General features: G+C 37.9%; 1 protein-coding gene across 2 annotated transcripts in view; it reads right to left on the reverse strand.

Moving 5' to 3' along the window:
• GYS2 (glycogen synthase 2) overlaps nucleotides 1–22,974 on the reverse strand; it is a 60,542-nt gene that overhangs the window by 1,712 nt on the left and 35,856 nt on the right. For both annotated transcript variants that reach the window (XM_068560246.1, XM_068560245.1), the window contains 10 exons: nucleotides 22,752–22,869; nucleotides 22,449–22,569; nucleotides 19,432–19,538; nucleotides 18,709–18,768; nucleotides 17,380–17,458; nucleotides 16,494–16,607; nucleotides 6,674–6,800; nucleotides 3,489–3,584; nucleotides 2,439–2,602; nucleotides 1,268–1,348 (listed from right to left, as the gene is read on the reverse strand). In XM_068560246.1, the coding sequence (XP_068416347.1) occupies nucleotides 1,268–1,348; nucleotides 2,439–2,602; nucleotides 3,489–3,584; nucleotides 6,674–6,800; nucleotides 16,494–16,607; nucleotides 17,380–17,458; nucleotides 18,709–18,768; nucleotides 19,432–19,538; nucleotides 22,449–22,569; nucleotides 22,752–22,869 (1,067 nt within the window). The remainder of the gene's footprint in view (nucleotides 1–1,267; nucleotides 1,349–2,438; nucleotides 2,603–3,488; nucleotides 3,585–6,673; nucleotides 6,801–16,493; nucleotides 16,608–17,379; nucleotides 17,459–18,708; nucleotides 18,769–19,431; nucleotides 19,539–22,448; nucleotides 22,570–22,751; nucleotides 22,870–22,974) is intronic.

Consider the following 22,974-nt stretch of genomic DNA (forward strand, 5'->3'; position numbering starts at 1 on the left):
TCATTTCAAGGCTCAGATACTTTACCTGAAAGCAATACCAAAAAAAAAAAAAAAAGAGCTGAGTCCTACACTTAGGGAGCATAGGAGCTCAATACTTATTATTTGAATTAGTTGAATAAATGAATTAATATAGCTGAATTATCATCAAGGGCAGTGACCACCTCTAAATAAGCTAAGCAAGTCACTCTGTTAGAATCATGGACATGGGAAGTGGAATTTGATTACTGAGGGATTTACGAAACTCTTTCACTTTCTCTATGAACAAATTTTCCCTTGGGTTAACTTTCTAGATCTGGTCCCCAGACACCAAATAGAGGTGGAATATGAGGTATTAGGCAAAATTGTTTATAGTGAAAGTGACTCCTGATTGGAAAATGACATCTGCTTTTGGAGGATCTATAAATACTTGATGAAGGTCTCTAGTATTTGGAAATCCTTGAATTTGATGACTCTTGTAATTGCTCACATTCCTTGTGGAGACCATAGAGGCTTATCTGTGAGGATTTACATGAGATGTTGGGTCCTGTGGGGTGTGGAACTACTAAGCTAAAATGGATCTCATAGTCAATGATATGGGTTTCATCTTTTGCACCTAAGTTTTCACCTGGTGGGTAGGGAACAGAGAAGCTTAGCTCTTGGACCGCTGTGTAGACTGCTGTAAGGACTAATTCCACTGAAGAGAAATGCCTGATACTGCCCTACTTCAAGCTGTGTTTCCTTCTAAGCGAATGTGATGACAAGTAATCTGCTCTAGCCTCAAGAATATAAATGTCTAAGGGAATATTAGAGGAAGACGCCCTGGTGGGCACTGCTGAATTTCCATGCATAAATGCTCATCTAGTCCAATTTCTCCTGTGGCGCTCGAATTCACTATTACTCTTGCCAAGTCGTCACCCTACATTTAAACGTCTCCTTGGATAGCAAATTCACTTCCAATGAGAGCAGGCCAGTTTCTTTTTTGACAACCCTCAAAAGAATGGATGTCTAAGAGAGGTTTCAGGCACTAAGGCAAGGAGAGTTTTCATATGAAAGTGCTTCTCCAGTGACATGAATTAGCTGACTGCTCAGCCTGTGCATAAGCTAACTCTGAACTGAGGGCTTAGAGTTGGTCTGATTTGTCAGTTTCTCTATCTGCTTTGTAGCAACACTATGAAAAAGTACAATAGTTTGTGAATTTAGCTACTTCCAAATAAAAGGTATTGTTAGGACTTACCATACGTAAGACATTTAGCTTTCAAAACAAATAAACGATACATAAATTATTTACCATTGGTGGCGATGTGGTTTCCGTGTGGAATTTATCTGGAAAAGCTCTGCTTAATGTCAGGTGCCTGGCATGCTGGTAATACTATGATAGAAAACCAATCCATGGGTTACAAAAGATGTATATTTATATATTTATATCTCAATAACCAAGTTGTTATATAAAATCTTATTCTCCTACTTATAAATATATTTATATATATTTTTTAAAGTGGCAGATTTTATTCATCCTAAGTTTAAGAATCAGAAAAAATATGACAATTTATAGTTTTATCATTTTTCAAGGAATAAGTAAAGAAATACTATCAAAAATTGGAGGGGAAGGATATACTGGCTTTACTGAACTCTGAATTGAGCACTAAGGCAACTGAAAACACTGGTTTTACTCCATAGAGAAGCAGTGTGGCATGGAGAAAAAGATGGGGCCTGAATAATCAGACACACTGGCTTTAAATCCTGCTTCCGACCTTACGTAAGAAACATAGCTTCTAAGGGGTGTATCATCCTGCTTTCATTATAAAATGAAGACAGCAAAATTAATCTTCCTGGGTGGAAATGAGCGTGACTACTGGCATTAGTGTGTGTAGATACTCAGCTGGTGGCCGTATCTGTCATTTGTCAGCCAGAGTTGAGCAGTATCTAAGCAGATACATTATGTGAAGGCAAAGTCAATTTAGTTTTTATTAAATCATCCACTGCTGAGATATATGAACGTCTGAGTATTTATAAACTAATGGCAGGATTGAAAGGAGGTATTTCCTGTACCTGTCATTTTGAGAACCAAGATTATTTCCACTCCCCACTGTAGTTGAGGAATGTGATCATATTATCTCTTAGTGTGAAACAAAATAGGGACTTTTCTCTTGATTTCCTCATCTTCATGAAACCTGTAAAGCATCAAGTTAAGCCCTGGTGATAGAATAATTAGTAAGATCATGGCTAGATGCTGCTGGAGTGGCTGTTCTGGTCTCAAACTAAATATGAAGAATTGGGGTTGGGACTTTGCGAATTCATATTAAGCTCAAAGGTACTCATATTAAGTACGTGAAAACATCACTGAGATCTTAACAATGATGATACAGACTTGACCTTGCAGATTACAACTCGAATCAATTCTTTTATAGTCCAGTGGGATTTTTAAAGGGGTCCTCTGTGTGTATCATAAACTTGCTTACTCTGCCTAAGTATCTCCAATCCAGAAGGTCTGAAAGCCTCTCGGTTCGGTTCCTCTGAATAATCCTCTGGCGGCGTGACTGTTTGCAAAATCCATAGAGAAACTGAGTCAGCTGATTGCAAGAATCATCCAGTGAGCGGAATCGCCTGTCAACGATGTAAATACCTGAGGGGCACAAAAGCCAGAGCACAAGTCAAGATAAGGCTAACCGTAAAGCACTTCTACTCCTGTTCCTTAGGGTCTATCACGAACTGCGTGATTATCCACTCCCTGACTCCCCTACTGCCTCTACTTTATCTTTTCCCTTCTGAGACTATTTCTCCTGTGATTTCCTTCTAATGGCTCACAACTGTCACCAACACACAGCCAACAAAACAGATCTTGCTAAAGAAAATCTGGCAGTACAGGGATACCTCGGGTCAGTGATCGTCCTCGGGGCTGCTCACTAACCAGAATCTCCGGGGTGAGACCTGGGTCTCAGTGCTTTTTAGGTTCCCCAGTATCCCCACCGTGCAGCCACGGGTGAGGACCAGAGCTGTCAGCCAAGGAAAGACAACAGTGACAATGCAATTCTAAAAGACCAGAGAATGGGCAATGTCCAGGCAGAGCATCAGCCCATTCTAACTTTTCTTGCTGCTAGGCAGCATGGACATATAGATGGTGATACCACCTGCCATCTTAAATGTGAATTTTGATAACTTGGCACGGAACTTATAATTATGCTGATCAATACATGTACTCCAAAGCCATGGTTATTGTGATTATCACTTCTAGGTAATAGAGGACCAAATCAGTTCAGAAACATAAAAAGGTGAAAAGGCAATGTTTGTCCAAGTTTAGCACTCCTTTTGTAGTTTGTCTTTTGAGCAATATGTTCAATATTAATATCATTCTAATCTTTTCTATGGACCATATAATGAAATCTACTTTTAATTAAACAAGAAGTATAAAAAGTTTAATCATCAGGATAGCGTTAGAGTCAAGCTCTGTAAAGACCCCGTGCTTTGTTTGGTGCTTCTCCCGCAGTTGGGTTCACGATGAAAAGTCTCACCGTATGCAGTGGGATCAGCCACATGCTCCTGCATGAAACAGCCAAAGCCGGAGAGGTTGGTGGTCACACTGGGGATACCCATCACGGTGCATTCGGCTGCCAGGGGAAAGAGACAAAGGCTTGGCTTCAAACCAGCAACAATATCCTCTTACACACGCAGAGAAGGAAAAGCCCCAGTCCACCTAGTAATAGCAACATTTATGTTATGCCAGGCACGGTACTAAGCTCCTTACATGCATGAACTAATTTAATCTTCTCAACCACCCTATGAAGTGAGGCTACCATTATCCCCATCTTACAGACGAAGACACTGAGGCACAGAGAGGTTAAACAGCTTCCCCAACTTCACCAAGCCAGGCAACGTGGTAGAGCTGGGATTTGAAGCCAGGTGCCCAGCTCCAGAGCCCTTGCTCAGAACTGCTACCCTACACTGCCTCTCTCATTCCAGCTGGCTTTGTTTTTTGCTCTGTTCTAAGCTTGTGTCACTAAGTATTTGGCAAGTTTACGGGGTAAGTAAATATGTTTTGGAAAGAGCCATCTCCTCCAATCATATTCACCTCTTTTGCTACCAACGCCTTCCACTTTCTCGGGTGCTCAGCGAACCCATGGTTACTTTCAATCCTCTACCACCTTTTAGTCAAAACCTTTTTTTTTAGACAATATCAGATGTGTCTTAAGACATGTTAACACACTCAAGGATGTTTGAATTGTTAACATGAAATTTATATTTTATTATGGTATTTCTCTTGGTTGGCTAGTGGGGATGGGTGGATAAAAAGAGATTTCCTCGTGACCCATGTTCTCCTGTTCTGCAAGTATTTCCTCTTGGTTTAGCTCTAGAGAACAGTGGTTTCCGAATTTGGGGGAAGATGGTAGAGGAGAGAGGAAGGTGGGACGGGGATTATTGACCCATTTGAGAATCAGATGAAAACTCTGGAACTCCTCCCCAGAAAAATTTTGCCTACAGTTCTGTGGAACTTCACAGGTCCTTATTTTTATTAAATACTCATTGACACCCATATAATAAAATGCCAGGGACCCATGTAAGCTCAGTATATGTTCATTGAGTGAATTTAATGAAGTCAGCGTTTATCTTCACTGGGTTTTCTCAAAACACAAAACACAGATTTTAACACTTTCTGGAGAGTTAGTACAACATAAAACAACTATGTAAAAAAAGTTAGAGAGGTATCTAATATGCTAATGCCAAGTGTATACCACCAGAGGTTTTGCTGTTTCTATAAATAAGGAGGAGCCAACTTCTTTTGGTTAATTTATTATTTATTTACTTTGGCCACACCATGCGGCTTGTGGGATTTTAGTTCCCCAACCAGGGATCAAACCTGGGCCCTCGGCAGTGAGAGCGTGGAGCCCTAACCACTGGACCACCAGGGAATTCCCCTTTGGTTAATTTGAAACAGAGAATGACTCATTCACTATAGGGTACATATTTCTCACACCCCTTTTTCCATCTACTTATTTTTTACAACACATTTGCTGGCCTTTATCTTAACACACTAAATATATTTCCTCTATCATTTCATGTTAAGTTTAACTTTGTCCTATAAAATGATATTCTGGCAGAAAGGCTGCTGTAAGTTAGATAACATTCTCTTTACCCAATATAAATGACTTCCCACATTCCCTTGGTCACTCATGCTTTGGTTTTGTACTTCTTTGCTCTCAATATTTCCAATCGTAAATTATGTTACTTCCTAGAAATAATAGGAATAAGAGTCTATAACAAAGTTTTAAGTTCATCAAGTGAATTGTTTTAATGTATCTCAAAAGATAGATACTCTATTATCAGCAATTTAAGATAACTATGCGGGCATTTCATAGGTAAGAAGACATTGCCTTCACAAAAGTGGAATTTGTGCCGAGAACAATTTTTAGAACTACAAGAGAGGTAGCTGGAGGAGTTAGATCAATAACTTTTCTCTGTCATGTTTCAAGAATGGATAATTCTTTTTCAATCTTCCCCCAAAAGTTCTAATGGTTTTACAGCTGCTGGCAAATTATTCTTGGTGGAGTCTAGAACAATAGAATAGGACCTATGTCAAAAGATGAAGAGCCTTCATGTCACTCCTATTGTAAAGATTATAGTATCCTATTTATACAGAATTTTAAATTCTGTACTAAAATTCTGGGATCAAAATGTAAAGATTAGAAAAAAATCTTCATAATTCAGTCTATGACCTCTCTAACCCTGACTGCTGCTGCCCTTTACTTGGCCTATAATGACATTGAGATGCAGAAGGCAAAATGTATTCATTATAAATAAAAATGTTTTCTGAGCCTTTTCTTTTACAATTATAAATGGAATTATATCTATACTAGGAGGAAAACCGCTGTTTACCAAGAAGATGGAAAAGCCATCATTGTCTTCTTTGCATTGGCATATATTTAAAGTACTTGTTTCTTTTTTAATTAGGCATTTCAGTACCAGTACAAATTGATGTCTCTTAATACTAACGGCAACCATGCCAGTAGGGGCCAGAAAAGAAAAATAGATAGTGGATCTGAGAATCCACTATCCGAACAGAAAGGGAGGCAGGTGGAGGGTCTGAATTGAACTATGTCATTGGGCATAATACCTACTACTGAACCGGCATTCTATGTTAAAAGTACCTCGTTTTTGAAAGACAAGGGTGTGAAGATGACTTCTCACTGTACATCTCTTTATACTATTTGTGTCTTCAACCATATGAATGTGTTATCTAATTAAAAGATACATATATCCTTTCATTTAAAAAAAGAATTCTGAAATAAATGTTAGAGCAATTTTAGAAACAAAAATTGTTTCTCATATTAACCTCCTTGCAGTTAATTTCTCCTTCATATTAATGGATAGGACTGGTGAAGATATAATCTTTATAAAACATTCTTTTTCTTTGGAATGCAATGAGGCAACAATTCAGATACCCCTAAAATATGCCCAACCACAATCTCCTATACTTACATAAAAGATTATGTATTATGTCCTTATTCTTAGGTCAGGAGCTACAAAACATAAAATGGACCCTTGGGATAGATCCAACCATTTCTACTAAGGTTTTGGTTTTGTAGTTTTAAATGACATATCATTTAGAAATGACATATCAACTTAGAATATTACATACATGTGCATAAAATAATATACTAATAAAATCTAAAACACTTCACAATCTAAACATGTCACATACCTGGAGTATAACCCCAGGGTTCATAGTATGATGGAAATACTCCAAGGTGACAACCTCGGACAAACTCTTCATAATCCATGGGTAACAAGGGGCTGGTAGAGGATAGGAACTCTGGGTGCAAAATCACCTGAAAAAGAAAAATTCTACTGAGAAAAAAGAGAAAAGAAAGAAGAAATTAAAGCAAACAAAATCTACAGTTTTGTTATTTCAATATTTCAATACTATAGAATCCTTGTGTTCTAGATTCTGGGGAAAGAAAGAGAGAGATAAGAAAAAAGAAAAAGGAAAATGTCCAGGTGTTTTTTTCTCCTCTCTCCATTCTCGGTAAATATCTATTCTGAGTACTAACTTTCCCTCAGGTTCCCAGGTGTAGATTAGAGGATAGGGAGTTATTGTATCCATTTTTGTTCTCATGCTAAACTCCTCCAACCCAGACTTTACTTACAATAAAGATTTTACTTGGTTCTCTGACTGCTGGCCCTTGTCTTGTTTCTCAATTTATTCCCACCTTGAGGAGGAAAAAGGGGAGCTACCCTTATATGCCCCAGGCATGAGTTAGCCAAGTGAAATGGAACTAAGGGCCAATTGCAAGCTACCAATGTGATGTCGCTGAACTGGAGATGGGAAGAGCAGCAGTACCTCCTTATAGAATATTTCCACCATGTGAGTACAATAGTCATAAATAACCTCAAGAGCATAGGTAATAGGAAAATGCAGTAAACAACTAGGATGCAATGAGTTTTGAGCATTACCTTTCTTTTTAGCATAATTGATTTTTTTTAAGTTTATGTAATTTAATTTCACACAATGATTGTGTTTAAAACTGGCCTACAGCATTTCTGAAAATTCAGCAATTGGCTCTTGTGCACTGGTATGAGTCTTTTCTTGGACTGCACAGCCTGTAATTTTCTGCAAAGGCGGAGACCAGAGACAGCCAGCTATACTTGGAAAGTTGTGAATAGAATAGCTACTTAACTAGTCACCTAGATGAATGAGTTCTATTTCTCCTATTTATTAAAATGATGAATTATAAAGTATAATATAATTATAATGTATAAATTATATTATTATCCCAGTACTTTAAAATCTGATTTTAAAAATTTATTAGAAATTATTTTTAATAACTTACTTAGCTATGGGGGGAGGCTGACAGATAACATATAACTGGTTTGGTGAGAACTTTCATAAAATGGGGAAATGGGAGAATTATATATATGTTTATGTATAAATTATATATTTTAAAAATTATATTAAAATTTAATTTTATATGAATTATATATATAAATACATGTATATATGTATATATATATAATTTGAAAAAATCCCAAATTTACAGAAAAGTTACAAATACAATGTGAAGAGAATTAATATTTTTTCAAGAACCATTTGTGTATAAATTGCTGACTGAATGCCCATCATCCACAAATACTTAACATGTATTTTCCTCAAACAAGAACATTTCCCCTTAAAAAACTAAAAATAGAGTTACTATATGATCATGCAATTCCACTCCTGGGCATATATCTGGAGGAAACTCTAATTTGAAAAGATAATTTGAAAAGCACCCCAATGTTGATAGCAGCACTATTTACAATAGACAAGACATGGAAGCAACCTAAATGTCCATCAACAGATGAATGGGTAAAGAAGATATATATATATATATATATAGATATATATATATATATATACACATACATACCATATATATATTAATATATATATATGTACATACACACTCACATATAATGGAATATTACTCAGCCATAAGAAAAAGAATGAAATAATGCCATTTATTTGCAGCAACATGAATGGACCTAGAGATTATCATATTAAGTGAAGTAAATCCGATAAAGACAAACATGATATCACTTATGTGTAGAATCTAAAAAAATGATACAAATGACCTTATTTACAAAATAGAAATAGACTCATAGACATAGAAAGCAAACTTATGGTTACCAAAGGGGATAGTGGTGTGGGGAAGAATGATAAATTAGGAGTTTGGGATTAACATATACACACTACTATATAGAAAACAGATAAACAACAAGGACCTACTGTATAGCACAGGGAACTAGACTCAATATCTTGTAATAACCTATAATGGAAAAGAATCCAAAAAGAATATATATATATATATATATATATATATATATATATATATATATATAACTGAATCACTTTGTTATACAGATGAAACTAACACAACATTGTAAATTAACTATACTTCAATTAAAAAAAGAACATTCTCTTACATAACCACACTATAAGCATCAAAATCAGAAAATTAACATCGATACATCACTACCATCTAATCCTTAAATCCCATTCAACTTTCTCCAGTGGTTCAAATACTGTCCTTTAAACCAAAGGACCCAGTTCACAGTCACATGTCACATTTAGTTGTCACTTCTCCCTAGTCTCCTTTAGTTTGGAAGAGTTCGAGGACTTTCTTGGGCTTTCATGACCTAAACACTTTTGAAGACTACAGTCTAGTTATTTTGAAATTTGATCTTCAGTTTGGGCTTGTCCTATGCTTCCTCATGGTTAGAGTAAGTTATGCATCTTTGGTAGATATAGCACAGAGGTGATACTCCGTTCTTCTCACTGCATTTCATCAGGTGGCAAGGGATTTACACTTTATTCATTACTTCTGATGTTCACTTTGATCCCTTGATTAAAGTCATGTCTTTTTGGCTTCTCCACTGTAAAATCTTCCTCTGTTTCTCCTTTGTTATTAGTAAGTATCTGGGGGGAGTTATTTTGAAACTATATAAATATCCCATTCCTCAATAAACTTATACTTGTATGGGATTCATGGTTCCTTGTGTTATTCAATGTATTCTAATTCATTGTTATCTTTATTTATTTTGATACTTAAATTGTGCCTGATTTGGCCAGTGGGAGCCCCTTCAAACTCGTTTCTGTAAACTTTTGACAGATCTCCATCACTCTTTGAGCATTTCTTTGATTTTTTGACACAAGAAGAAGTTCTAGGCTCATCTTTTACTTTTCCTGCCACAGCCCTAGAAGTAACAATTTCTTCAGTGAGTCCTGGTTCCTTTTAGTGTAGAATGATATAAAGACCTGGGTTAGATGTGCTCATTGTTATTGGGGTGTTACAGGCCCTCTCAGCAGTCAGAGAGACACAACATACAACACACACACACACACACACACACACACATCTATACTTAGTTTCATTATCTTTAATGTAATACTTATTGGGTCAATCCCTGCTATGATCTGAATGTTGTGTTCCCTCCAAAATTCATATACTGAAATCCTAAACCCCCAAAGACAGATGGTATTTGGAGGTGGGGCCTTCAAGAGGTACTTAGGTCATGAGGATGGAGCCCTCATGAATGGGATTAGTGCTCTTATGAAAGAGGCTCCAGGAAATTGCCTGGCCCCTTCAACCATGTGAGGACATAGTGAGAAGCTGCCATCTGTGAACCAGGAAGAGGGCCCTCACCAGGGCATGACCAGGCTGGCAACTTGATCTTGGACTTCCCAGCCCCTAGAACTGTGAGACATAAATGTCTGTTGTTTAGAAGACACCTAGTCTGTGGCATTTTGCTACAGCAGCCTGAACAGACTCAGACAATCCCCCTCCACTTAACTAGTCTCTCCATGGCCTCTCCTTCACTCCACTCTGGCTCTGACACCTGCTGTGAGTGTCTCTCCTCACTGCGTGGACCTTCCCCACCTTGCCTGGGCTCTGACTCCTTTCTATGGACTACCCCAGCATGCCCCCACTTCCAGTGTAGACGCCTACCTTGTGCTGCCCCACCTAATGGCTTTAGAACTGAACTGTTTGGGAAGGAGAAAGAGAAAGAGGGAGAGGAAAAGGAAGAGGAAAAAGAAACTTTTTATTAACAACAACAAAAAAAGTATTAGACAACAACAGTTGTCTCATACTTTATATATTATGTCACGTTCACGCATATTACCTGATTTAATCTTAGCAACATTGTGCGATGAGGACTGTAGGCATTCTCATTGTCTTAATTTTAGAAATAAGGAAGCTAAGACTTTAGAAGCATTGGTTATATCTCAGCAGATCCATAAATAGCAGACATGTTAAACTCAAGAAGGAATAAAATGGTAAAAATGTCCAAAACCAGTACCTACAAATGATGGTTTATTCAATCACAAGAATCACAAATTGGCAAAGCAAAAATGGATAAAATATTTTCCTCCACAAAACATAATTTTAATTCCTATTACATATAAAATATTGCACTAGGAAAAGAGACCAAAGACATAGACAGTTGACTGAGTCTGGGCAACCATCAAGTCAGAAGCCCATTGTACTCTGTTGGTAAATATCAGCAAAGGGGGATTTAAAAGGCATTGTGCCTACTTTGGCATTTCCAAACTTAGGAAAATCTGTACTCTCCAAAGCCCATTTTGGAACATGAAAACATCATGGCTCATTCGCTTTGTTCCCAGCCAAAGAGAGGAGAGCATGACTAAAATAAGAGAACAGCTGCCCTGGGTCCTAGGACAGCCAATGGCAGAAGCTCAGGGCAGAGGAAAGGATATCAGAGGTCAGCCCAAGGTTACAGGGAGGATTAAATGAGATCCTGTATGCAAAGCCCCCCAGCAGAGCACCTGGTTCCCAGCAGTCCTTGGATCAGTGGGGATAAAACAAATAAACAAAGACTTGTCGGACTGTATTTATCCTGGGAGGGAAGTAAGGTCCCAGGAAGTTAGTTTACTTTCACAACATGGCAGCACAGGGTCCAGACCTGAAATCTGCCATCTAGACTTTTCTCACTATACCTTGCCACTGAGGCAGGATGGATGATAAATTCAAGTTTAAAATAATCTGCAACGCTTCCTGAATCAAATGGTCACATTCATATAAAAAACTTGTCAATCCAGTCAGAGAGTTAAGAACCACTCTATAGCCATCTATAAATATGCAGATGATCAAATAGGTACTTATATTAGCACAGGCCCTAAATTACTGTCAAGCTTTTAAAGGATGCTATTAATAAAATGAAATACCTAATTCTGAATCGACCAAAGTCTATCTCAGTGCTTTTGAGTGTATATTGTTAGAAAGGGGCTATTCTTTTATTTCTTTTGTGTGTGTTTGCTTTATGATATTAATCAGTGAATATCCGAAAATGCTCATGAGTTTAACTGCATAAACACAATTTGTATGAGACCAACTTTCTTCTCCATTCACTCTACATAAGTCATGGACTTTTTTATATTTCTGTGCCTTTTCATCTACTTCTTTGGCCTGGTGAGCCCGCCCCTCTGTTATTTGCTGATGAACTTGTGCTCATCTATCAAGATGCAGCTAACGTATCATCTCTTTTATAAAACATTTTATCAAATCCTGCAGGTACAGATCAATCCTCTGTCTTCTACTCTAATCAAACTCCATTCACACTTCTAAAAATATATGGAGTATGATGTGCCAGGGACTGGCCTAGTACTAATTAAAAAAAGCTAACATTTATTATGCATTTACTCTGTGCCAAGGACTGTGTTAAACATGGTACCTATGGTTTATTTAATCCTCCCAACAATTCTATGAGTGGGGCTATATGATCACCGCTTTACAAATGAGAAGGCTGAGGTACAGGTAGATTAAGTAAACTTACACAATGAATAAGTGGCAGAGATTTAAAGCCAGGCAGTGTGAGTACAGTCGTGAAGGACTTCACATACCTTTATAGATGTGTGTGGCAGCCCTGAACTTGCCACTGGGATTTCCTTCAAGAGATCCTGGCCTGGGGATCTTGACTGACGGCCCTAAGTGCCTCACCTGTGCATCTATCACAGTGGCTACTCCTAGCCTGTAAGACCAGCAGGGATGGGTACTAGCGCCAACCCATTTCTGCCCACTGGGTGATTCCTGTAATGGGCAACTTTTGCTTGGGGAATCCTCATCCCTATTAATGGAAATCCCTATTAAAACCATTGCATTGAATTGTTCATAGACTAAGGCACCCATCTGCCTGCGAACCTGAAACTTCTGGTAGGTGGAAAGGACACATGAAGATGAAACACGAAGAAAAGATTGCTCAATAAAGGAAAATGTATGTAAGAACACTAAGATACTTAAAGTAAGTCAACAGTAAACCAAAACACACACACACCCAAATAAGAATCTTTAGTATTAAGAAAGGAAGCACTGTAGCGACTTCCCTGGCGGTCCAGTGGTTAAGACTTCGCCTTCCAATGCAGGCGGTGCAGGTTCAATCCCTGGTCAGGGGGAGCTACGATCCCACATGCCTCATGGCCAAAAAACCAAAACATAAAAAACAGAAGCAATATTGTAACAAATTCAATAAAGACTTTAAAAATGACCCACAGCAAAAAAAAATCTTAAAAAAAAAGAAAGGAAGTACTGTATAATAATTCTGAAATTGTGTTAGCTGTAGTTTGAGTGTACTGTTGAAAACTGTTTTTGTTTGTTTTTGTGGGTGCATAAGCACGCACGTGTGGGGTGTATGTGTGTGTGTGTTTCCTTCCATTAACTGACAAGCCATATTGGGTGGTTTTGGACCATTGCTTTTCCCCTTTATGAGTCACTATATATAGTGTGGTTATGTGTGTACGTTTTTTGTGTAGTTGCTAATTTTTATGAATTCTAGTGTTTGTTAATTACAGTTGACTTTTCTTTCTGCAAAAAAAAAAAAAGATAATAAGGCTGAGACTTTTTAAAAACTGGGCTGCCATCTAAGGCTCTTCCTAGCTCATCCTTCCTTTTTGCTCTCTCTTCCTTGTGTCTGGCTGCACCTCCCTGCCTGCTCTTGCTTTGAACCTCTTTACCCTTCACAGGCATTTCTGCCAATAAGTGTTTTCATATCTATTCCTGTCTCGGTGTCTGCTTCTCAGAGGAAAAAAACTTAGAAAATAGGTGAGACATGATCACTGCCTCAAAGAACCCACAGTCTCTGGCGAAATGGACACATAAATTAAAATATATAGAATTCAATGTGATAATTCCTATAATTGCAGAAGATAGAGAGTGTCTTGAGAATACAGGTAAGGCAACGATTGTTCTGTCTGGAGTAGACAAATGTATATTGAGGAAAAGTGACAAATGTATATTGAGGAAAAGTGTAAGGAAGAGAGGACTTTTAGGTTGGATCCCAAAAGAATTGTTAAAATAACAGAGATAAGGTTATTTCAGAAGGAGAAAATAATATCAGCAAGTACACAGAGGTATGAAAGTGTTTAATATGTTTAGGAAATAAGTTACTCATCCATTCCTGGGAAATTGCCTCACTGTTATCACACTTTTTTAAACATCAATCTGTATTTATTGTACATTATAAGTGCCAGGCACAGACAGATCGACAGAGGAAGGTTCACAAATTTAGATATGGATGTGACATGAAAGGTTCTGAGAAAAACAGAAATCGACAGGGAAATAAGAGGCTTTCTTGCTCCCACTATTTTCTTTCCAAGAGACAAAAAATTGAGAAGGACCAGTCTTGGGTAAACTACATGAGAATGAAGCCAAGTAAGTGTTGACACACTCTGTGGATCCAATCCTGCTGAAAAACATAAAGGGTGGTGCATCCTTGGCAGATACAGTCCTGCATTTCCAGGGGAAAATGTGCAGCCTGACTATTATAGGTGCACTAGGTGTTGAAAATTTGGAAATTCACAAACACAAATGAGAAACAAAAATCACCCATAATTCTATGGCACAGGGCAGTATATACAATATGTGGGTAGGTGGGTGTGTAGAATACGTTTGAAATAAAGGGTTAACACAATATGGAACATTTTACAAACAGCTTGTATCACTTAATGCTGTATTACGAGCTCTTCCTACTATTATGAAAATTTCTCCTGCCTTGATTTCTGAGATATTTTTCCCTTTCTTTCTTTTCCTGAACTTTCATTTTTTAATCCCCTCTTAACTCTTTTTTTAAAAATTTTTTTATTTTTTATTTTATTTATTTTTGGCTGCGTTGGGTCTTCATTGCTGCACGCGGACTTTCTCTAGTTGCAGCGATCGGGAGCTACTCTTCGTTGCGGTGCACAGGCTTCTCCTTGTGGTAGCTTCTCTTGTTGTGGAGCACGGGCCCTAGGGGCACGGGCTTCAGTAGTTGTGGCACGCGGGCTCAGTAGTTGTGGCTCGCGGGCTCTAGAGAGAAGGCTCAGTAGTTGTGGCTTAGTTGCCCCGCAGCATGTGGGATCGAACTCGTGTCCCCTGCATTGGCAGGTGGATTCTTAACCACTGCGCTACCAGGGAAGTCCCCCCTCTTAACTCTTGAGGTTTCCTTGGCTCAACACTTTCCTTCATTCATTCCACCTGGTCTTCCAGCATGGCAGGGTCGTCATTCCTTGGTCTCCACTACTGCCCACACGCCAATAGCTCCCCTCACAACTGTCCTTATAAACCCCAGACCCATGATTTCCAAGTACGTATTAAGCATCTCAACTTGAATATCTCACACGTAACTCAATCTATCAAAAACTGAACTCCATTCGTGACATGACCCTCAAACCAACTTCTTTTGAAGCCTTTCCTTAGTTTTTAGAAAGTACGGGTTACATACTGAAGCCGTGCCTTCTCCCTCTTTCTCACTCTCAGCGTCCACTGGTCACTGAAGTATGGTCCGTTCTGCAGGCAACCATTTCTCCCATTATTCCATTCTCTCCAGCACTTCTGATAAGGCCTCTGGAAGAGACCCTCAGCATCCCTCACCTGTACTGTTGCAGTTGGTCCTTAATTTGTCTCCATTATATCCACTCATACCTACATTAACGAGTGAGTGCAGGATGAGAAATACATTTAAGAATAGACTATATTTTCCCAAGAAACTTTGCAGAGAAGAGTAGAAAAACATTTAGAATCATCAAGAGGTGACAGGCTTAAGGCAAAGTTTGTTTTTTCATGTGGGAAAATTTAAGAAATATTTGTAGACAGCAAGGGAAGGAGCTAGTAAGCCTACAATATGAAGAAGGGTAAACAGGGCACATTTCCTAAGAATGTGGGAGGAAATAAGACCCCAGAAAAACCCTTAGAATCTGAAGGAAAAGAAGTAAGAATGGGTCAAAATCTATAATCGAGGCCAGTATGAAGGGACTCATAAGATCTGCTAAAGGTGAAAGAAAGAAGGGACGGTGAGACCTTTCCCTTCGAAAAGATTGGTAAAAGCTTGTAACAACTTGATCTTGAATGCCGGTGAATGGAAGTGAGTAAGGATAAGCAATTATCTGTTGACACGTTCACCCTTGTCTCCCATGCCTAGCACCATGCCTAGCACCATGCCTAGAACATGACATGCCCTCAGTAAACATCACAGAGATTAAGCTCCACGGTGGCAGAAACCAAGTCTTATTCATGTACCTAACCCTGTCCCTTGTCATCATAGAAACCCAAGAGTCAAAAGAATGAATTGGTCAGTAGAAAATTACATAAAACCATCATTAGCCACATTCTCTGAAACTGGAAGCTCCTCATACTCTGCTTTTAAGTTGAACTTTATCAAGAAGAAACAAAGACAGTTCATGTTAATCTCAGAGATTCATTAATTAAAGCAATTCTTAGACTCTGTGTTTCATTAAAAATGAGGCCATTTCCTGATGCTTACTGACAGTATTGTACAATGAAAACGAAAGCTAAATTACAACTCAAAGCCATAAATAGGCTTCAATTTTTAAGAATGATACCAAAATAGTCATTCTTTAATTGCTCAAGACAGGAAACAAAATATTATTTACAATATTTCTGATAGAAGTTACAACCAAAAAAGGATGCTTCTAATAAATTCTCAAAAAATCTATTCTGTATGATTTTGAAGTGCCCCACGTAAACAATTAGTTGTACCTTGACTCTGTCTGTGCGGCTGTTGAAAAGCCCGATCCTTCTAATGGTGCTGAGGATGGGATCGGTGGAGTCATCAATCATGTTGTGAGTCGTCACCGGGGGCAAAGATCGCCGCTGAAGGAACAGAGAGAAGAAAATGTCAGTTTGTGAAAAGAATTAACAAGTGTGACTAATTTCAACAATACGTCATTGGCGACATGATATCCAACCTTTATGCCTTCTGGTCTGAGATGCCACTAAGGTCTTTCATGCCACTAAGAGGAGGATAACAGGGTAAAGAACTTCCTTCCCATACTGTGAACATACGGTACTTGTGTTTTTCACCTGCAGCCACTCTATGAAAAGCCTAGACTTCTTGAGCGCTCCTGGGACTTATTTGGAGTAAGTGTCCTGGAAGCTTGACTCCAGATGAGCTACTCTGCCGGTTCCCACTAGGGGGCAGTCCTCTGATGCCTCGCTGTTATTGACAAGATTCCCGTACAAGCCTAACACACTTATCTTTCCTTTTTTATAATAATTCCACTCGACTGAGAAACATTCACCTTTTCTCTACAGTGACTCCGAATTCTATGCTTTTTGAAAACTTTAGGAGGTATTTTTGGTGTCATTGCAATATACATCGTTTTTCAATTGGACATATTGGTTCCAAATGAATTTTTAAAATAGATACAAAGACAAGTTCCATGAGATTTTTTTAAAGGAGTCCTGAAAATACACTGAAGAAAGAGAACTTGCAAAGGCGTCATTTAGGTAAATACCTAAGAATGACTTTTCTAGCTCTCAGGTTTAAAAATTTCCCAAATCAGCCCACTCCAATGCATTAAGATATGGATCTAAATGGACTTTAACAACTATGGGAAGTGATGGGCACTTTTTCCTTTATTACCTGAGTTGAAAAGATGGCTCTTTTCATAACTGTCAGATCGTCTCGATCCAAAATATTGTTCATGTCAGGAATTTCTCCTCTGTGGGGAAAACAGTTTTAATAATAAAAATAAAAACAGCTGGCACTAATTGAGTGCTTCCTATGTTAGACACCGTTTCAAGCAATTTAAAAATAAATGTAAAGCAAACAAAGGTTCCTGATGAAGCTCACAAATTCCTAAAGTTTGAGGAAGTTTGATAAAAGAACACCTTTGCTGGCATAAAAGAAAATTGAAATTAATTTTTAAAGCGTTCATGTTGATGATACAGAGGACATTCTCATTGTATTTTGCCCACCCCTAAGTACTGTGTTCTACAGTGGCCGTAACTTGTCCACCTATAAGTTGATATTTTTACCGGTAACAAGAAATGATGCCACCATGCATCAGGAGACAACACAGCTTTCTCTTCATATTGTAACAAAATCCATATATTTTGTACATATTATTATTTTATAATACATTTTAATTTGATTTTTTATTTCGATTTTATTTTACTTATACATTTTATATATTTTATTTATTATTTATTTAAATACTATATATTACTTATTAAGTAAATGTGTTAGTTAACATTAATTAATGTTAATTAATAAATATATGTTAATCTAATATATAGGTAAATATAGATTTAATATACATGAAGTCAACATATATTTTGACTTAAAATCTCATGAAGGACTTCCCTGGTGGCTCTGTGTTTAAGAATCCGCCTGCAAGTGCAGGGGACACGGGTTCGAGCCCTGGGTTGGGAAGATCCACATGCCGCAGAGCAACTAAGCCCGTGCGCCACAACTACTGAGCCTGCACTCTAGAGCCCGTGTGCCACAACTACTGAAGCCCAGGCGCCTAGAGCCCGAGCTCCGCAACAAGAGAAGCCACCGCAATGAGAAGCCCGCGCACCACAACAAAGAGTAGCCCCCGCTCGCTGCAACTAGAGAAAGGCCTGGCTCAGCAACGAAGACCCAATGCAGCCAAACATAAATAAATAAATTATAAAAAAAAAAACCTCATGAAATCTCCCTCAGCTTCAGACTGACATATTAACCCTTAATCAGATTTCCATTGAACTAGAACCTATCTGTACATATAAATATGTTCTCATTTGTGCAAACTGTTTACAAATATTTGTCAGGTGAAGGATTAAACAAAATCTGCTCACATGATGTAAAACATCTTCAAAGTCTACTAATTCCTTCATAGTTGGGACAAAATAAATACAATGTCTAAATGGTTAAGTCTGAATAGTGAAGCCCTAAACGTTTGAAGTGTTCAGTGTTCCAAGCACCTACCTTAATAATGCATCATACAGTTTTTTTCCAAACTTTTCCTTCACAGAATGTGCAGTGTCCCTGTACGAGCAGAAAGATTCACAACTTAAACAATGTCACCATTTTAAGTCTTTCTTTGCCATGACAGTGCTGTTGTTCTGTCAGTGCAGGCTTTGAAATTACAGGTCTCTTCTGTATCACCTCTTCTGTTCTTTTCCTATTTGCCAGTTTAGCCTGAGTTAAAACCTCCAGAGCTGAGGCAGCTGAACACCCTGACCAGTGCAGAGAATGTAACAATTTTTTGCTTGATGATAATCAGGAGAGGGTGAGGGGAAGGGAAGGGGAGTGGATGGAGGTATCGATGTAATATCGGGAATACGCTGATAATTGTTGAATCTGGGCTGTGGGCAGGTAGGGGAGCATTATACTAATCTCATTACTTTGGCATATGTTTTAACATTTCCATAATAAAATTTTGTTTTAAATTCAACCCATCTTTAAAAATAGCTATAGAGGCCTTATCCTTCCATGGTGGCTCACTCCAATGTTTCTATATTAACACAGTTTTATAGGCATGACATAATCTAACATTTAGTAGCCCAATGAGAAGAGAACCAAGCAGTATGTGTGCTATAATAATCTTAATGAAAAAAAAACAGGTTAAGGAAATAGATCAGAAATCATGCACTTAAAAAAATCCCTTTAGGTCTATCGCTTGAGAACATGTACAAGATGTGAGGTTACCATAGCTGTTTTCGCACTGCCTGGCCTTTCAGGGTTTCCACGTTGAAATTATTTGTCTTGGCAGGCATAATGAAAAACACCACCACGGTGACGTCACTTTTATGCATCTAATGAAGGATTAGAAAACACAACAGAGTCAACTATCAAAGATAAAATAAACCATGTGACAGATGGACCTTAAACTGTGAAAAAGAGTGCTTTGAATATCTTGAGATAAAAAGAATACTTATTCATGATTGACAAAAAAATTACACCCACTGTCTTGAGGCTTTTTCAGAAATTTTAATTTAAATATGGCATTCAATCAAGATTTGTCAATTAACAATTTAAAAATCCACACATAGAATATTTTCATGACATCGATCATCTAAAATATAGAGCAATTGCTGTTGATATCACTGTGCTTTTCTGTGGTTAAAAAAATAACATAAATGTGAGCTAATATTCTTTAAAATTTCAGGTTGGAAAGTTAATGAGGATTTCGTTTGGGTTTATTCTATTTCTTATAGCTAATTTACATGGATTTGCACAAATAGATTATTTACATTTTTCTGTTAAATGTCTTGATTCTCATGATGTTGCGTTTTGGTTTTTTTAGCCCTAAAGTAAGGGAACGAGCATGTGCCCAGAACTTTTGGTGTGGCAGGCACTGTGCTGGGTGCTTTAAATGCATAACTTAACCCAAGCCTGGTAGTAACTGCACAATGGCTATCACTCTCCTCATTAATTTCAAAAGAGAGGCACAAGAGTTTCAAAATTTTGTCTGCGCTCCTATCAGAGGTTATTGGCAAAACTGGGAGTCAACTGGTGTTTTTTTGACTCTACAATCTGCTTACTTTTCCTATTCCAATAAATACCATTGACCTGGAATTTCTCAGAAGGAAATGACATGCCAAACAGCTGTGGGAATGAAAGCATAAACTTAAAACTGTGAACAGATGAATGCTTTTGTATTCTGAAATGACTTACTCCTGAATGTGGGACACTTTACCATCTAATCTGTGGTCTCTGCCCTCTAGGACCTGAAATTCTATTTGAACATTTACAGGAGCCATAGAATAGGAAACTCACCCCACAAGTAGCCAATGTGCCATTAAAGAATAAATGTACTATATGGAAAGAGAATGCCTTCTTTTAATTTCTCCAAAGACTGTAATTGTCTTTGTTGTCTAGAATAATAGAAACTGGCTTTTACTTGACATCTAAGAATAAAGTGAATAATTAATAAAGGTATGGATAAATTGATTAATAATGTCTCTAAACACAATACATATTTGATATAGTTGTGAGTCCATCTGTAAAGCTTGTTGAATAGATACGTATCAGGAAATACTGTGAAATAAGGTTATTGTAGTTTATTCTTGAATAATCTTTCTGACCTTCAATCCTATTTTACAGGCTTGGGTTTTTTTTTTTTTTAGAACAATTTAAGTGGTCTTTTTATTTATTTATTTATTTATTTATTTATGGCTGTGTTGGGTCTTCGTTTCTGTGCGAGGGCCTTCTCCAGTTGCGGCAAGCGGGGGCCAATCTTCATCGCGGTGCGCGGGCCTCTCACCATCGCGGCCCCTCCCGCTGCGGAGCACAGGCTCCAGACGCGCAGGCTCAGCAACCGTGGCTCACGGGCCCAGTCGCTCCGCGGCATGCGGGATCTTCCCAGACCAGGGCTCGAACCCGTGTCCCCTGCATCGGCAGGCAGACTGTCAACCACTGCGCCACCAGGGAAGCCCCAGGCTTGGGTTTTTTTTAATGTGGTTTTAGTAAATCTTTTAGCATACTTGGTACAATGTCTGCTCTAAGGCAAGGCTAAATCTATGTCCAAGAAATAAAAACTGAACTGGAGAGCAGTACGGAGCTCAGGAGAGTTTAGATTGTCTCAGTATCTCAATAAGATTGGACTTCTACACTAGTCTCCCCTATTTTCCTGTTACTTATTCTATATTTTTATGTGATGGGATTCGAAAATAAGCCAATAGCTTTCATCAGTATGACATGGCACTTCTATTTGCACAGGTTTTATTGCTGGATTAGTTTGGAACCTATAAAGCCCCACCCTCCTGAGCAAAAAATGATTCCACCTTGTTGGGATGGGAATCTCCTTTCCCTCCTTCATGTTTCTTTGTGGTGGGACCTCTCCTAGTTTCACAGTTCAAGACTTTCAATCTCAAGGAAGAGGCATGGCAAGTGAGTTGGGATAGGAATAGATTTTGTGAGTGTCTTCCCCGTTCTACAGAGGAAAACTGCTTGGCTGTCAGACGTGTTGCACATGTTCTTCTGAAGACATGCTCTGGTTGGGGAGGATGGCAATGGCCAGAGCTGCCTGTGATTGCATGTCTAATACCAAGAAGTTTAATACCAAGGTCCAATATTAGGAAGCCTATTGATGCCATACACCCAAGCCATATCTTCCATTACAGTTTTTATTGGTTTTAAAAAAGGTGAGGTTTTGTCTCTGTTTGCTTGATTTCTCTATATTTATCTTTCAATTGTTTACAAATTCTTTGGGGACAGGTGGGAAAAGGGGTGCTATATGGTCGTCTTAAAAATAGCACATATATAACCTATAATGGAAGAGAATGTTAAAAAAAAGAATATATATATTTATATATGTGTATAACTGAATCACTTTGCTGTATACCTGAAACATTGTAAATCAACTATATTTCAATAAAAATTGAAAAAGGTAAAATTAACATAAAAATATTCTTTTAGAAGCATTTCCAATAAAATGTTGCTCCTATGATTCTTGAAAAAAAAAATAGCACATATGTGATAAGCTTGTGGCTCTCTTTAAAAAATACCTGACATCATAGACAAATACACAAGCGAACAGTGTGGCAATCCTAATATGTTAATTGAAAGACCAAAGTCATTTTTTAGAATAAGGCTGTCATTTTAAGTCTTCAAAATCGTATATTCTTTTGAAATCTATTTAAGAAGCCAGAAAGTTCTTTACTTCCCACAGAAGAAAGTCCTCCTATAAAAAAATACTGTATGGCATTCTAGATCATTCTTACCCTCAGCAGGAAATTTAGCCTGGATAAGGATTCTAGGAAGATGTCAGCTCCTTTGTTTGAAAACTCATACCTCCCAGCAATGAAGAGGAACAACGTTTTTTCAAGATCAAAGTCCAGATGACTAAAACAAAACAAAACAGGTTCCAATGAAATAAAGCAACAGCAACAAAATGTACACATGAGTTCTGTTAAAGTACAAAGGGGACTAGGAAAGATAAACATTTACTTTAGTAACCCTGTTTTCTCTATACCCCAAATCCCTAACGTCACACGCTAAATTTTTTTCAGTGAAGGAAAGCATACCCATAGAAATGACCTCGAACAAAATCTTGGATCCTGGCCTTGTACATGGCATGGAGATTTTGAAACTCATGTACTGCTGAAAATTTCTTAACATTCAAGCCATTTGGAGTAATTACATCTGGAAAAGCAAAGTAAAATCATCACGAAAAAGCTCTTTTGAGAGAGGGTAGCATTGTAAAAAAACAAAACAAAACAGTATTTTTAAATCTATCTAGTTAGGTGT

Source organism: Eschrichtius robustus, chromosome 13 (assembly GCF_028021215.1).
Source record: "Eschrichtius robustus isolate mEscRob2 chromosome 13, mEscRob2.pri, whole genome shotgun sequence".
Lineage (NCBI taxonomy): Eukaryota > Metazoa > Chordata > Mammalia > Artiodactyla > Eschrichtiidae > Eschrichtius > Eschrichtius robustus.